Raw genomic sequence first — 17,498 nt, 5'->3', positions numbered from 1 at the left:
ATATATATATATATACACACAGTACTGTGCAAAAGTCTTAGGCATGTTAATATCCCTATATAATATTCCTATATAATAGGAAATATCAGTTTACATTTCCAAACATTCTTTTTGCCATTAATTGTAATAATCCAGTGAGATTTCTGTATGCACAAGGAATCTGACAACAGCCAGGATGATCTGATCTCACCATCATCGAGTCCGTCCATGATTACATGAAGAAACAGAAAAAACTGAGACAAACTAAATCTAGAAGAACTGCGGGAACGTCTCCAAGATGCTTGAAGAAACCTTCCTGCAAATCTACAGTACTGGGAAAAGTACTGGCACTTGTGTTAAAATGCTGTAAAGTGAGAATGCTTTCAAAAATAAAATCACAAATTGAATTTATTTATGATTTAACTTCTATTATTAACTAATTAAAATCGATATATGGTGTAACGACCCTTTGCGTTTAAAACGGCTTTTATCCAGGTACACTTGCGCATAGTTTTTCAGGTAGCTTTGCAGGAAGGTAGTTTTTTCTGTTTCTTCATGTAATCACAGACGGACTCGATGATGGTGAGATCAGATCATCCTGGCTGTTGTCAGATTCCTTGTGCATACAGAAATCTCACTGGATTATTACAATTAACATGCCTAAGACTTTTGCACAGTACTGTATATGTATATATATATATATATATATATATATGTATAGTCTTTTTGAGTCTCTAAAACATCTCCTTTTATGGTATGCTCCTAGGATTTAGCACAGTTAAGTTACAAGTTTACAAAGTTTCAAGTATACCTCACAGTGAATCAGAGGCGTGAAGTTAAGAAACTATTTTAGGACTTGTTTTGCCTTTTGGGAAGGTGTAGAAAGACCAAAGTTCAACCCTCAGATCTAACCTCAGTCTGTTCCAACAAAAATGTATTGATGTTTTTTCTACTGTGGTCCAATGACCAGCCAAGTACTCTATATTAGTGAATCAGTGGATCTAGATTTAGCTTCAGTATCAGCAACCTTTCTAACTTATGGCACATCACAGAAACACAGAACAATTCAGGATGTAATTTAAACCTGAAAATGTAATTGTACATTTCTATTAAGCTTTCTAATGGTTACAGTTGAGTTTCTTGTCCAGTGTGAGATCATGTTAAACAAAACTGCTCTACTAGAAGAGATTTCAGGATTAAAGTAGTAGTATAGTTCATTTAAAAAAAATTTATTATCATTATTTACTCACCATCATGTTGTTTCAAACTTATGAATTTCTTTCTTTCCTGTTACACAAAAGGTGTTTTTTGTTATTTTAAAGAATATATTCTGGCCATGATTTTTATATTATGAAAGTGAATGAGGACAGGGGCTGTCAAGGTCCAAAATGACAAAAACACATGATCAAAGTAGTCCAATAACTTTGAATGATGAGCAGACTGAAATTTAACTTGTTATTCACTGAAACTTTTGATTTCTATCCTAACTCTCTTTGGAATGTTCTTGAGAGAAGTAGCAACTTCTGATTTGTGAACGAGTCAGAATTCCGAGTCAGATCTTTTCAGTGGGTTGATGGATCCAGTTCACAAAACCGGTTTTAATGATTTTTTATGAACTGATCTAGTTCTCGATTTCAACTCACTGTCTCGATTATCTACTCTCAAAATCTCTAGAGGGGAAAATAATCAGTATTTCTCACACAAAGCACCTCACTTTCACCCCACCCCACACTTTCAACACAAATTTGACACATACACACACATTACCTTAAGCATCTTTAAAAGCATCATTAAGTTTTTTGTCATTCAAATTTGTCTCAATGGTGATACTCACGATTGGTATTCTATCATTTAGTAACTGTATCACAGTCAAAGAAAATTGTTATGAAATGTTTTGGTTTATTTATTTGAATTAGCATAAATGAAGGCAGTGCAAACAAAAAGGATATGACAGATTCAGTCCTCATTGACTTTTATTTTATGGAAATGATTGGCCAGCATATTCTTCAACATTTCACCATATATGCCTATTCTACAGAAGAAAGTCAAACATGTATCACGGCGAGTAAATGATGACGGTTTTTGAAAGTTGTAGAGCTGGTTTATTTGTGTTCCCATGATCCCTGGAGACCTGGTCCCTTGCTATACCATGACAGTTGTTCCCAGTTGAGAGCACTAACCCGAAAGCAGCCTCAACTCTCTCAAACTCTTTCTTTGAGGTTAGACTTTACCAGTCAATATCTAGCTCTTGTGAACTTAAAGAAGTTTATCCATTTGCCTAATAGTCTTGCTTCCCTAAATAATGACTTCATATTTATAATCTTCATTCTTCTGGAAAACCATACACATTTTTCATGCTTGTCTTGTCATCTTATTTAGAAGATTTGTTCGCCAACGTAATTCAATATGTGTATATAATGCACTTGAAATGTCCATAAATCTCCTTAAGCATATCCACACATAACCTTAAAGAGGTCACTTTTCTTTTCTTTGATTCTCCTGCCAATGATTCATCCTTGTCGCCACGCCTTCGACTTCCCACGTAACGGTTTCATCCTGACTGCGTAATATAGCATCACAAGCCAAGACTCCCCAAAGTCACAACCTCCATCCAGATACCTGGGACTGCAGTCTGCTGTCTGATTCTAGAAGGGAAGCTGCAAATGTGGGCAAGCAAGAGAGAATGCTAGCATTTTCAGCCATGGAGACCAGAAGTTGTGGGAAGTGTGCATTTGTTAGAGAGTTTCAGTGGATTCTGGAGTCGCTATTTTGTGCAGGTTTGGGATTTTGAGAGGAAATTGAAGATCATGGCTGTTCGCCACAAACAGAGGTGATGCTTTGCACTTGCTTTTGCGTTTTTTATTTCTTGAAGAATCATTTTTACTGCAGTGTAGCCTATGTACATTTTCAAATGACAAACGTTGAACGAAACAGTGAGCTCTTGGTTAGAAGGTGAAGATGAACTTTTCGGTTACCTGTCAGCCTATAGTGTTGGAGACAACTTTTACAGAAAAATGCATGCAATGAATTCACAATTTACAATGAGCTGTGTCTTTTTTCAGGGGAATCATTTCAAATGGCTTAATGTCTTTACCGTGGTCATTAGATCTGCTAACCACTTGCTATAAGATAACTTTATTCTAATGTGCTGTTCCTTTGAGAAATGTTTCTGGAATGAAGCCCCATCTTTTTTAAGCAGACAGCAGCGCCTCATTGGCAATTCATTAACAGTTTCATTTCATTCCAGTGAAGGGAGAATACAAACAAAGTGGAGTTAGGTTACAATTCAGATTGTAATTCTGGTTTTACAGACTGATACGCTCTATATGACACATTTCGGATATAATATGATGTTGTACATGTGCTAAATACTGTCCATGACCCAGATAGCTCATGTACGTCGCCAAGATGTCTTTTCAATGCGTATTCAATGTATTTTTGTAATCTGCAATACTACAATACAGCAATGTTTACCTGTTGGGTTTTTGGAATATTTCTTGCAAAACGTATGTCCATGGATCCCTGGAAGTACTTGAATGTACTGCTAGGGGTCTAAGAAGAAGATATACAGTATAAAATGTGTTTTTTAAATCTTCATGACATTTCTAACTGTAAGACACACAAATGATCTGATATTCAGTAAATGCCACATTAAATGTTACTTGATGTTTTATATTGGGGGTTGGCTGAGGTTCTATTGTAGTAGGCTATATTTATTAGGGCTGGGACAATTATACACCTCTCGATTTGATACTATCGCGATACTTGGGTGCCGATACGATATGTATTGCGATTTTTTTAAAGAATTGCAATTCTACAAGTATTGCGTTTCAATATTGCAATATATTGCAATTTTTTTAACAAGACCATCGGGAAAAGTTCAATCATACACTTATACAAAAACAAATCATCACATCCTTCTTACTTTTATTGCAGAAGCATCATATAATACTACATTCTCTTTAATAAATGATTCAATAACAAATACATTTTTTAACAGTCAATTGCGTTATTTTAAGCACCAAGCTCTTGCCGTCAGGGAGAAGGTTTGCCTTCTCTAGAAAGGCAAAGTCAAATCGATACACAAGATCATTTGTACCATTAGCTGTTAAATACTTGAACCAGCTCTAAACATCGCAATTTGTAACTTTTCCAGGATGATATTTATGGGTTAATTGTGTTATTTTTTGTATTTTTAGTTTTTTTTGTATTTTTTACTGTATTTATGTGTTGGCTGTGCCAATGGCTGCTGTGGAACAAATTGCCCCTCCTTGGGGATAATAAATAAAAAAAGTAAAAAAAATTCTATCAAAAGCTGATTTTGATCGCTATCGTAGACATCAGTGTTCATATTTGAACTTTTATCCATGTACTTCAATGATAATTTTAACTATTGCTTGTGAAGCTGTTTCATGACAACTCACTCCGGGTCTGCGGGAGCGCCAACACAACTTTGAATGTTGCTATATGATTTTGTCAAAGTTTAATAGACAGACGAATTGAAAGATCGCGTGGGTGTTTGAATTGAGATCACAGTCTTTTCAGTGCTTTCAGTCTCACGTCTCCTCCACGCGTCCACTTGGGATATTAAAGTGGCTAACTTCTGTCAACCTCATCTACAAGCAAGGAAAAAAATAAAGCAATTGAATTTGAATTAATATCGATTTGAAAAATAAATAAAAATAAAAATAAATCGCAATAGCTAGGTGAATTTTTTCTCCCAGCCCATATACTTACTATTTATTCATATTTTGTAATAGATTTTTATATTTTCAGTTTCATTTTGATTTGAAGTTTTAGTAATTTTGTGCATTTGTCTTTTTTTGTCTATAGCTTTAATAATTTTTTTATTGACTTTTAATCATTTTAGTGCCTCATCTTAAACTTATTTATTTCACTGAGCTGCCAAGGCAACATTTCTAATTTTAATAGTTTTTCATCTAATATTCAATTACCAATATAATATATATATATATATTTTTTTTTTTACATTTCATTAGTTTTATTTGTAGTTAACAAATAGCAATGCCGGTTATTTTTTTAACAATACATTAAAACTAACAAACACTCCTCTTTTCCCTCTCTTTCTCCCCATCGTATTTTCTGTCTGTCAGGACACTGCACCAGCAGTTTGAGAGTTATAAGGAGCAGGTGAAGAAGATTGGAGCAGAAACGAAACGACAGCAGGCTGTCCATAAAGATGATGCACCTACCTGTGGCATCTGTCGTAAAACCAAGTTTGCAGATGGCTGTGGGCATCTGTGTTCCTACTGCCAGACCAAGTTCTGTGCCCGCTGCGGGGGAAGAGTGTCGTTGCGTTCGAATAATGTAAGGACCCTTTCATTGCTTGTTCTTCCTCATCCTCCATGTTGTCCTTCTCACTGTGGAGTCACTTCCATTGACTCATCATTTACCATTTGAATATTTAATTTGTTTTATAATGCTTGCTTTAGTCTTTTACTGTTTGTAACTACATATCAGTTGTTTGGTTGATTCCCTTCTGAGGAATTTACTGAATCTGTATAAATCATAAATCATCATTGGCAAGTCCAAATTCAGAATACAAACAGTTAATCTCAGTTTCTCCTATCCAATCAAGTCTACAGATTTAAACTGCGAAATCCAAACCACCCACAGCTCCTCTGAGCTTTATAAAGACTCCGTTCTTTGAGTGAAATCTACATTGATTTTGCTAAGCACCAGCAGGGTAAGGTGGGACCGTTTCCAGCAGCACAACATGCAAGGGTCTATTTTAAGAGCTCATCCTTGCCTGCTGTCTCTAAAGACACCATCCCTCCTCTAGAGTGACTTACCTGAGATTGGACTCATCTCACTGGGCATGCTGAGGAACAATCTGCCTTAGTTCCGTCCTGCCCAGCTGGGTGAGGTCCCCTACTGTCCCTACCCAAAGTTTTCAATAAGGAATAGTAACAGTGGGACTCTGAAAGCAGTGTTCTGTGGATACTGATAATATGACAAAGTATTTTAAAGCAGCTCAACCTTATAATGCTGTTTATATTAGTGATGCACAGTATACTGCCACCATTTTAATAATTGGGCAGTATTGGCAATTTTAAGCTGAAATTGGATGTTTAGATTTAGATCATTGTCTAGCAATAAATTGTAGTGTTCGTTTGTTCAAAAATGAACATTCTTTCATCATTTCCAAGACGTTGGAGTTTTTCCCTCTTTTCCACCTCGCTTTTAAATCGCTTATGAATGCCTTGCAGCTTTAGTGAATTATCGGCAATTGCTTGAAATACAATTCTTATATATTATATTCTTATATTCTTAAATACATTCTTTTTAATGAAAAACAACAACAAAACTGTACAATGAGAAAATATTGCCAAATAGGCGCTTTTACATTTCGCTTTGAAACCAAATCTTCCGCCATCGTCTTGTCAGTCAGCTCGCCTCACTCTTCTTGTTAGTCAGCTGGCCTAACACTCGTCACGTGATGAAATAAATCTGACGCGTGCTGCTGATCTGTGCTGCGACTATTGTTTGGCTCACACTGAATTGACGCGTTCAGTTTTGAATTGTAGTGTCTGTTCTCTATCTGAACTAAATGATTTTTATTACTATAAAAAATCGAATCGGCAAAGGTGGGCAGTGTGGGCAAGTGATGTAATCGGTGTGTGACTGAACACCGTGTACACCACTAACACTGACTACACTGACTATCGCAGCAAGACTAGTGTGTGTAAAAAACAGTGGTGAAAAAAAAGTTGTGTATGCGCAGGTGTATGATAGTGTTTTTAAGCGTGTTTATTTATCCAGTAAAGGGTTTCTGGGTCTTATTCACTCAGTCAGACCCACTTTTATGCTAATCAGTCATATCCTCTTCTGAAAATTATTTTATTCCTTCTGATAATTCTCACAGTAAAGATTAATTTGTTACAAATTCACCCAGCCAGCACCAATGATCAATCAATACCTTTGAAAGGCCAGGACTGCAATAGAGCACACCCTTCACATGCTGTTCTTGTGTTTCCCTGTTGGGGGCATTACAGGTACAAAATCATGTAACCTCAATCATTCAAAGGATTTGCTGCAGAACTTCCAAATCAAACACAATTTGTATAACAAATATGATACACAGACACAGATTCAGTGAGGCCTCACAGTTATGGACAAGCATCCTGTGAGGTTGCTTGGACCCCTCATATGTGTTTTGTGACATTCTCATTTTAGTATGAGTGGAAAACATATCAGTGTTCTGTTCTCACATTTCATCTCTAGCAGAGAGCCATACATGACCATTGTTGGACATGTCTGCCGTTATGTATAGAAAAACACATCTGATCACACAGAAAACATTTCAAGTTCAATATGTTAATATGTCAATGGCAGTGTTACAGTTCAACATGTCAGTGTTACATGTATTACTATTACAAGCATTAAAACATTTTTGAATGCCATTGACACTCTCAATGACTATTTTGACGCACAAGAGAAAACTGGGTTGCTTCACTAACACTTTCCCACCTCCTTTCCCCTCCACCCACTCTTCCTTCCCTCCCTCCATTTCTTTTTCACACACTCTATCTTTCCATTTCTCACCATTTATTTTCAATTTTAATTTCACACTCTTTCTCTTCCCCCTCCAACCCCCCTCTACCTCTGTTTGCTTGTCTTTCACTCTCTGCTTCCTGGACTGCATGACTCAAGGAGGACAAAGTGGTTAGAGTTTTTCTTTTCTTTTTGTTGTGTGCTCTACTAATGTGATTTGAGGGAAGTGTGACGTCTGAATGTGCACAATCACTGGACTGAATGGACTAATGCCATTTCTGTTGCTAATATAAGTAGTTGTGTATGTATGTGTGTGTGAGTGTGTGGTTTGAATCTTTTCCCACATGCAAAACCTTCAGTGAAAAAGTGAGTTCATACAAAAAAATATCCCATTAAATTTACGGTAAAAAAAAGGCAGCTGTGGTTGCCAGAAATTCACTATAAGAGATACTGTGACAATGCTTCAGGTGTTATGCTATGGCATTTATGTGCTCAACTTATAAGCATGTATTTTATTTATTTATATAATGTAAATATAACCACTTGAACTACCAAAATCTGCTTTTAACTTAAGCACCATAATAATTCAGGTGGCATAATAGAAAGCCACGATAAATCATTGTAAGTGGCATGTCCATAAAACTTGGCCAATACTCATTTATAGATGGTTCACAGGGTCATACTCACAAAGGCAAAAGACCATCAGGGTAACTCAAATAACACTAAATAATGCAACAAACATTAACTAAATTACTGAAAAGGTAACACATTAGGAAACAACCTAAGAAACCTAAATAAACAAACCTATTTAAATAAATGTAATCATATGTCATGAATGTACATCTGGGAATGTCTTTTAACTGTATTTCACTGTAAATTGCAGGATAATTCATAGTTTTTAGTTGCAAAAAGAGTATTGAATTTTACTGGCATTGTCACCTTATTGAACCTCTGTTGTTGATTTATGTTGCAAAAAAATTCTGTTGATTCTTTTTCTGCTATATTGAGCACAAACAAAATTTGACTAATGTTGCGCCCATTATTTGTCTTCTGTTCATGCAAAGTGTCTCATAGGGAAAGACAGGGTAAGACATTCTGAGTATTGTAGATTCTGCATGGGCCACCAATTATTTCCTCATTAGAGCCAGCTAATAGGATACTAGCATGTGTTGGCTGAACCCCATCCCCCTCCCTTCCTTGTTGCTACCGCCAGGGATGCCGAAGTAGTTGCCACAGCAAGGGGGTTAGGGGAATAGGGTATTTGGATTTGTTGGAATATTGATGTCTCACAACTGGTTGCTCTTTAGTCAAATGGGTTTAACTTAAACACTATGTAAGCTGTGCCCTACATGATTCTCAGTAGAGACATGATTCCAAACATGGAATGGACTCCCTTTCACTTAAAGTGCTACCAGTGATGAGAGAATGCTTATCTGTGCATGTTCACTGCACCTGCTTGTGCCCTGGGACTGCAATAGGCATGCCACGGGGTGAAAGTTCAAGGTCAAAATTCAGAGTTCTACTACGACCGATATGGTAATGTCATATTCGCAACTCACTTTGTTAGTATTTATGAAAACACTCAGAGAGAAACACTTACCCTGCACTCCAGTGGGCACTTGTGACTTGTGTGTTTTTGTGCTATTATGTGTGTAATGTGTTGTCTGTCAGGTGTCTTTGTTTATTACTGTGTTTGTGCTTGTCGTAACTTTGTGAATGACTAGTATTGGTGTTGAATTTATGCTGCTGAAATAAAAATATCCTTCCTTTCTTGTTTTTGTTTTTTTAGCATATAATACTGAACATCATGTGCTTAGTTCTAATGAATCATGTCGTTAAAGAGCTCAACTTTAAGCTGTATACTGTGGATGTCTCCAACAGCGTTGATGCTTATCTCAAAGCATACCTTGTTTTTTCACATACATTTAGCGTGTGCTTACTGCCCAACGTGTAGCCTTTGAAACTATTGCAAAGTATAATTTGGACAGCAAGCAATATTTACCGAATCAAAATGCTTATAGCTATTCAAGTGAAATTGGCACGTGTAATTAGGCTCAATGGTCCAGAAAGCCCACCTAAAAATGGGGAAGAAAGTTAAATAGGAATGTTAGCGCAGCTCCTGCTGGAGTTATGGTGGGACACTGCAGCGGCAGTATCGAGTTAAGCGGGGCACTGTGGTGGCAGTATCGTGCTCCTACGGGAGCTGTATTTGGACTGGAGGTTTGTCACTGAGGTTGGAGAGTTTCCCACCACTGAATCCACAACATGGAGCCTAGAAATTATAAAATGTGATACTCACCGTCACCGATGTCACAGAAGGGGCAGGAGCTTCTAACCCAGGAAGACCAGGCCTGTCTACCCTGAAAGTTGGCCCCCGCGCATCTAACTCTGCAAAATCAAGACGTGTGGCCCCCACAGATGGCGGAAAAGGAAACCATAAAATAACTTGCATGGCATTCCCATTCCCTCCTAACGCTGCAATCCGAATAGAAGAGCCCCCATGATAAGAAACATGAGGGATCATACTGGGATTCGGAAGGGGAGAGCCCCTACTGCAGGGCTATTCAACTGGCAGCCCGCGGGTCAAATCCGGCCCACCAATCATCTCCATCTGGCCCAACGGCACCAACCTCCCTCCTCTTTTCCTGGCGGTGCGGTTAATTTAGTTTGATATGCGCTCCGAATGACCAGAGAAACGTTTTACGTGTGAATATTTCAGCAGTTATTATGTGTGTCCCGTATTTCTGTCGACTGAACCAGTGATACCAATCATTCGTGAATTAATCATTATTTTGGTTCGATTCTTTCTAAGCGCACTTGCATAATGGTCTGAAACTATTCGGATTCGTTCGGACCGCTCTGTCACTGAATCATCTGAAGCGGTTTCTCGGTCAGTACAGTAACAACAAATAGCGCTGTTTTCAGTTGTTTCACTAGTTGTTTCAGCACGGCCCAGCACGGAGTTGCGTTTACTCCCGGTCCCGGACAGTATTATTTACTGTATTATACTGTAGTCATTTACCATGGTTTGGGCAGAAATGTGGAATATTTATATTGAATATATTATATTGCATTAGATTTATTAGATGGGTAGAGGAGTATATGATTCATTTTTGTTATGAAATTATGTCAGTTTCTTTGTGAAGGTGCATATAGTTTTTAACCTGTGTTTAGGCATTTTTTTATACAGTGGGAGTGAGTAGCCTGTGGTTATCAAGTCTCACTGTCTGAATATTTTCATTTAAGCATAATTATAAATAAAATAATTCTTATTTCTTACTAATAGCTATGAGCTTGTTTAAATATATATTTTTTTTATAATTTATTGTTCCAAGGAAAATAGTTGTACACAGCTGTTAATTATCAAGTTTTTATTTATTATGGTCTTATATATCTCCATACTGTTGGGTACCAGATTTCCAAGTAAATACAAATACTTTTTTAGGTTTACTTTAGCTTATTTATTGAAACAGTTAATATTTCAATAAATAAGCTTAACCCCCAAACCCACCGGCCCACCTCAACTTTTCGATTTGATAATCTGGCCCTTGAATGTAGCTACAGTAGTTGAAAAGCCCTGCCCTACTGCATCAAACGGTAGGCCCACACTGCCATTTGAACAGGACAGCCCATTGTATATAAAGCAAAGCTCACACTGCATTCAAACCAGAGAGCCCACTGTTTTTAACCATAACTCACAGTGCATTTGAACGGAAGAGCCCACACTGAATGCCGAAGAACTTGCTGCGTTCACACCATGTCGTAATTTCAATCGCTCTCGCGGTACTCTCATGAAATTACGAATTTACACATTGTAACTGCAATATTTAGAAGCACATGACACCTTTTTACAGTTCTGAATCATTACGGTAATTACAACATGGCGTCAACGCACCTACTGATGCTGTGAAGAAGTAAGAGGCTTATTTTATATCCTGGTAATAATTAGAAGATAAGATGTGCATATAGTTCTCACTTTAGATTAGGTCAAGGAAAATTGGAAAATGTCATTAATTAAGTGCTTTAAACCAACCTTTATTAGACAGTAATTGCATTAGTATTAAGTGTTCCTTAAAAGATAGATAGATAGATAGATAGATAGATAGATAGATAGATAGATAGATAGATAGATAGATAGATAGATAGATAGATAGATAGATAGATAGATATTTTTATTGGTTATAAAAATCAAAAACAAACAAAAACTACCCCAAGGAAACCACGATTGACAGCAAGACTTGACTTGACAAAATGCAGGAAAACACACAAGAGGGAACATACAGCGGGTAAACATGTGTTAACAATCTGGCACAGGACTGGAAACACAAGGAGAATAAATAGGGAGCAAACAAGGCAGGTAATGAGGGAGGACAGGTAGGGCAAATAAACCAATAATCAGGTAACAAAATGGGAGGGGTTAGACAATCGACAGGAGAGCACATGGCACAAGGAAACACACGATGCTCACACCAAACATGACAAAAACATGAGCACATGGCCAGCGAACAGAATCACAAGCCATGTGCTCAAACAAAACAAGACACTAATGAGAACACTCATAAGCCACGTGACAACATGACAAACAAAACAAGACACGAACACGCAGCTAATGAGAACACTCATAAGCCACGTGACAACATTACAAAAAGCCGATGAAAACACTAGTTGTGTGTTACACAGAGCACAACAACATGAACGCCTGGCAAATGAAACCAAACCAAGCTCTGACATTTGAGACAAGAGCGCACAACGAGTGAATGAACACACAACCCATACGGTCACACGAGAGACAAGACATGGAGCGTGAGTGTCCGAACCCCGACACGGAACCGAAACCAAACTAGACATGAGTGCCGAAATCCAAACACCACGCCCGAAACCGCATGCTCAGGCGAAGACTTGAAAATACATGAGCGTCAGGGCTCTGTCACAAACACAAGAACTAGACCAAATTGACAGAACCCTGACACAGATAACATAGTATTTTGAGTTTCTGTTGATTAAACCAATCTCCTTCATTGAATTAATTTAAATGACCTCTCAGGTTACTTACTTTTTAAACCAACATATAGTTTTAGCTAATTAAGCAATAATAATTGTGTTAATTACAGTGACAATGAATGAAAACGTCTCGGGTTACAGCTGTAACCCTTGTTCCCTGAGAAGGGAATGCGACACTGCGTCGATAACGACACTATGGGGAACGCCACTTAGTGTAGCACGTCTGAAGTATGAATTAAACTAATCCAAACCTATTGGCGTTGCGTGATGACGTAACGTGTGACAGCATACACGGAAGCTACAAAGGGACTCCAGCACACAACAGGGTTAGCTTCGCGATGAAGCAAGTCGCTCCCAGGCCGGAGGAGGCATGGCAAAGGGACGTAGTGTCTCATTCCCTTCTCAGGGAACAACGGTTACAGTCGTAACTCGAGACGTTCTCTTTCGAGGGAACTTGCACTGCGTCGATAACGACACTATGGGGAACAAAAGCCCACTATGCCACAACAAAGTCTGCCTGTCCTAGCATGAAGCTGTCTCAGGCACAACTTAGGACGAGAGCACTCGTGTGCCCGGCATAAAAGGAAGGTCCAGACTATAGAATCTTAAGAATGTGTGCGGAGTGGCCCAGCCAACCGCATCACATACCTCATGTATAGTTGCCCCTGAAAGGAGGGCTCTAGAGGACAGCATGGAGAAAGGCCACCTTAAGTGACAGGTTCTTGGCCGCAGCCGACTCCAGAGGTTTGAAGGGGGCCTCAACAAGCCTTTCGAGAACCACTGCCAGATCCCATGTGGGGACTCTGGTTGGAGTCGTAGGCCTCATCCTCCATGCACCTCGAAGGAATTGTACGACCAGTTGATGTCTTCCCAAAGGCCCATCACTTAGTGGAGTGTGGAAAGCCGCAATGGCAGCCACATACACCTTAAGTGTTGAGGGGGTAAGAGCAGCAGAGAAGCGATCCTGGAGGAACTCCAGCACTGAATCCACTGGGCAGTTAACTGGGGCCACGCTCTCTACACCAAGTGGAGAAAACATTCCGGAGCTCTGGAGCTGAGTATAATATTGACCACTCCTGCCGACAGACCGGCTTCTAGGTACTGGGCCCCCTCTGGGGCCAGACCCACAATTTCTACAGCTCTGGCCGAGGGTGGAATATTGAGCCTTCCGCCTGTGAAAGCAGGTCCCTCCTGATGGGAATCTACCATGGGGGGCCCGCCAGGAGTGATATTAAGTCTCAGGCCGGCCACAACAGGGCTACCAGGAGTAGACTGACCCCGTCGCGACTGACTCTCTCCAAAACTCCTGGGAGCAGAGCAATTGGGGGAAATGCATACAGGCCATCTGCACCATGGCATCTAACCCCAGTGGAGCTGGATGCGTGAGAGAAAACCACAGTGGATAGTGTGTTGTCTCTCGAGATGCGAACAGATCCACTTCCACTGGACCGAACCTCTTGCATATCAACTTCACCACATCGGGGTGAAGTCTCCATTCCCCAGGCCTAAGCCCCTGCCTCGACAGGATGTCTGCCCTCCGATTCTGGTCCACAGGAGGATCTGATGCGCCAGTCTGGATAGAGGGCGCGACCTCAGACCCCCCTGGTGATTTAAATAGGACACCACCAACGTATTGTCTGTTCTCACAAGAACGTGGTGACCTTTGAGGTCTGGGAGGAAGCTTCTCAGAGCCCGGAAGACCGCCAACATCTCTAGGCAATTTATGTGCCAAGAAGAATGATGGTCCTGCCACAGACCTCGCGCAAAGCGACCGTCCATGACCACGCCCCAGCCAGTGAGAGTGGGGTGAGGGTGTGTCTGTCAAAACGGTTTTCTTGTGACATGGCGCTCCCAGCACTGGGCCTTGGGACAGGAACCAAGGTTTCTTCCACACTGATAGGAAAAGAAGGCATCTACACTCTTATCATGCAGAATGTGTTCCCCCTCGGGGAAAACCCCTTGGTTTTCAACCACCACTGTAGAGCCCTCGTGTGCAGCATTTATCATGTTGGACGCAGCTGTCATGAGCCCTAACAGTCTCTGAAACTGTTTTACAGTGATGGTGCTTCATCCTGGTCACCATGGCCAGGACGGATTCGATACGTGCAGGAGACATTCGTGCCCGCATCAAAGTCGAGTCCCACACCACCCCCAGGAACATAGTTCGCTGGGCTGGTGTCAACATGCTCTTCTTTGTGTTGAGTCTTACCCAAGCTCTGAATGTGGCCAAGGACGACATCTCGATGCCAAATTGCCAGTTCTCGAGACTGAGCCAAAATAAGCCAGTCGTCGATATAGTTTAGCACACGGATGGCCTGGAGCCTCAGCAGGGCCAGGGCTGCACCCATGCACTTGGCAAAGGTGTAATGGGAGAGTGCTAGGCCGAAAGGAAGAACCCGATATTGGAACGCTTTGCCGCCGAAAGCGAACCTCAGGAACTTCCTGCGAGATGGAAGGATGGATACGTGGAAATCAGCGATTTTTAGATCTATCGTGACAAACCAGTCCTCAGATGTGATCTGTCTTTCGAGCGCTGTTCTCGATACCCTGAAGCAGTAGACCGGCAGGAAGTATTTGAAAATGATTCTCAGTGTGCGGACGTGAGTGCTACCTTTGGGGCGGACACTACAGCATGCGTTCGCTGGAAACTAATGTGTCCCGAGCGCACTTGGCGGCGGTATACAGACATCAATTCCTGAGGGCTCCACGGAGGGGAGGCTCCTTCGGTTTCGTTCTCGACACCCTGAAGCGGAGGACCGGCAGGGAATAATCGAAAACTACTTTCGGTGTGCGGACGCGAACACTGCCTGGCCGCAAACCTTCGGGGCGGACAATGCAGCGTGCATTTGCTAAAAAACAATGTGTCCCGAAGCGCAATTGCCGGCTGTATACAGACACACAAAAGCGCACGTCTTTTTTTTTGCTTTTTTTGCTGTACGCAAAAACGTGTACGCATCGTTTTGCTGTACGCGTCGTGTCGCGCTACGCTAAGAGTGTTAAGTGTCGTTAAGTGTCGTTATCGACGCAGTGCGAGCTCCCTCGAAAGGGAATTCACTATTTGGTATGTAGCCTATAAATATATACAACACATATATAATAAATAACAATGTATAGACTACAATTTACAATTAACTATAGTAACTATATTATATATAATGATTTGTAAGTACTTTATTACTGCATACTTATTATAAAGTGTTACCAATCTTTTTATTAAAAACACATTTTTTACTACTTATATTAGTTTACTTTGGGCTTTAGCCATCAAGCCCTTACCTGTACATACAGTATGTCATAATTGCTCAGCAGCGGAAATGTTTTGAAAAGAGCAACATGCTTGTGGCTTGCTAACAAGATAAAGAAGCAATCTCTTCCTAACAGCCTTTTAGTGTTAAAACTGCTTAGCTTAGCCATTAGCCATGTTGTTTGGAAAAGGAATGAGCTTTACTTACCTGTGTAACAATCCCTTCTGACCAGCAGCTGGCTATAGGGAATATATTTATCCCTGTTCTGTTCACACAGAGTGCACAAATGCTGATGTATGTACATGCTATTCCTCCTTTCAGTCCTCCTTTGGTCTGCCAGTGGTTGAGCTGGCCAAGCAAATATGAAAGTCCTTTAGGTAGGGTGACCATACGTCCTGTTTAACCAGGACATATCTGGCCAGGATTTCGAGATCGCCCAAAATGCCCGGGATTCGGCTTTTGCTTTCTACAGTCACCATTCATTATGTTTACATTATTACATTATTTGACACTGACACGTACGTGCCAGCTTTGCAGGTCATGCATTCTGCTTCACACGGATCCCGATCGAGACGAAAACACAGGAATTTTCTTAGCAATGCTAGAACGCACATCAACCGATCACTTGTTTAGCGTTCATGTAAACACTACATTTAGATTCACCAATCGGAATTAATTCAGTCCTACTGAATCAAAAGGTGTGCATGTAAACAAAAAGAATGGCGACGAGAAAGCAAAAGCCGTATCCCGGATATTTTGGGCGATCTCGAAATCCCGGCCGGACATGTCCTGGAATATGGTCATCCTACTTTAGGAGTCTGTATGATGTGTCTGGATTGATGTGTGGCAGCTATAATTGCATGGATAGTATTTCTTCTGGAACAGAATGGGGCATTTGTATTGGGAAATATGTATTTTTCAAAAGATCAGGGAACAATTTGGTTTTTCATGATATGACCCCTTTAAACTATACTGATATATAGGCAGCCTGACACAGGTGTATGTATTCTTTAATATTAAAAGTCCCTTGAGTGCTTCGCTGGATCCTAGCTGTGTGTATTTGTGATGTATGGGCAAGTTTTCTCTTTGAGGTGTGCAATGGACACTGCGTCAGCAGATCTGTCAGTTTTTGAGAGGAAGGCAGTTATTTTTCATAACCCATTTCTTCTGAACTAGCACAGTTGAGCCCCAGCCCTTTTCTCCAAACGCTGCAGATGCAATAGACTGTCTTTTTCCTCTCAGTCCCACCTCGTTCATTTATCTTCAGTATCATGTTACTGCTTTTGTCCTTTAAAGCTAGTCATATCACTATATTCACTTTTTTAGGGCTGAGTAATAGGTTTAAAGTGTACCTTGATAGTTGCTAGTCTTTTGATCATTTATCGATAAATATAGACTATATTATAAAAAAATGCCACATACGTAGGCTTCATTTAACGTTTTTGAGTTATAATGCAAATGAGTCATTGAATCAAGTTTTGAATTTACTGACAAACAGTTTGAGCTGATTTACAGAAATGATTAAAACTTAACTTTTCTTTTCACATAATTTTACTAATACTTTAGATAAAAAATGCAAAAACTTCAGTGAAGATCTTTGAGTAAAGAAATCTAAACTAATAATTGTTTTCCCCCCATTTCATTTATAACACAAACCATTTGAAATTATTCACAGAGAACTAATTTACAGAAATGAATCAAACTTAACTCTCTATGCTATATCGTCATGTATAAATTACGCAGGGAAATTTTCATTTA

At 39.9% G+C, this 17,498-nt stretch overlaps 1 protein-coding gene across 15 annotated transcripts in view; it reads left to right on the top strand.

Annotated features, from left to right (window-relative positions):
- rims1b (regulating synaptic membrane exocytosis 1b) overlaps nt 1-17,498 on the top strand; it is an 88,518-nt gene that overhangs the window by 10,626 nt on the left and 60,394 nt on the right. For 11 of the 15 annotated variants that reach the window (XM_082164741.1, XM_082164737.1, XM_082164734.1 and 8 more), the window contains exons 2-3: nt 5,094-5,307; nt 8,559-8,579. In XM_082164741.1, the coding sequence (XP_082020867.1) occupies nt 5,094-5,307; nt 8,559-8,579 (235 nt within the window). Of the gene's footprint in view, nt 1-2,605; nt 2,810-5,093; nt 5,308-7,653; nt 7,666-8,558; nt 8,580-17,498 lie in introns of those variants that run through there. The other 4 variants (XM_082164736.1, XM_082164739.1, XM_082164744.1 and 1 more) reach the window with 3 other exon arrangements.

This window comes from Leuciscus leuciscus (genome assembly GCF_965113295.1).
Source record: "Leuciscus leuciscus genome assembly, chromosome: 3".
In the NCBI taxonomy this organism is placed as follows: Eukaryota; Metazoa; Chordata; class Actinopteri; order Cypriniformes; family Leuciscidae; genus Leuciscus; species Leuciscus leuciscus.
Note: the sequence above shows the minus strand (reverse complement) of the source record. Positions and strands in the feature narration are given on the sequence as shown.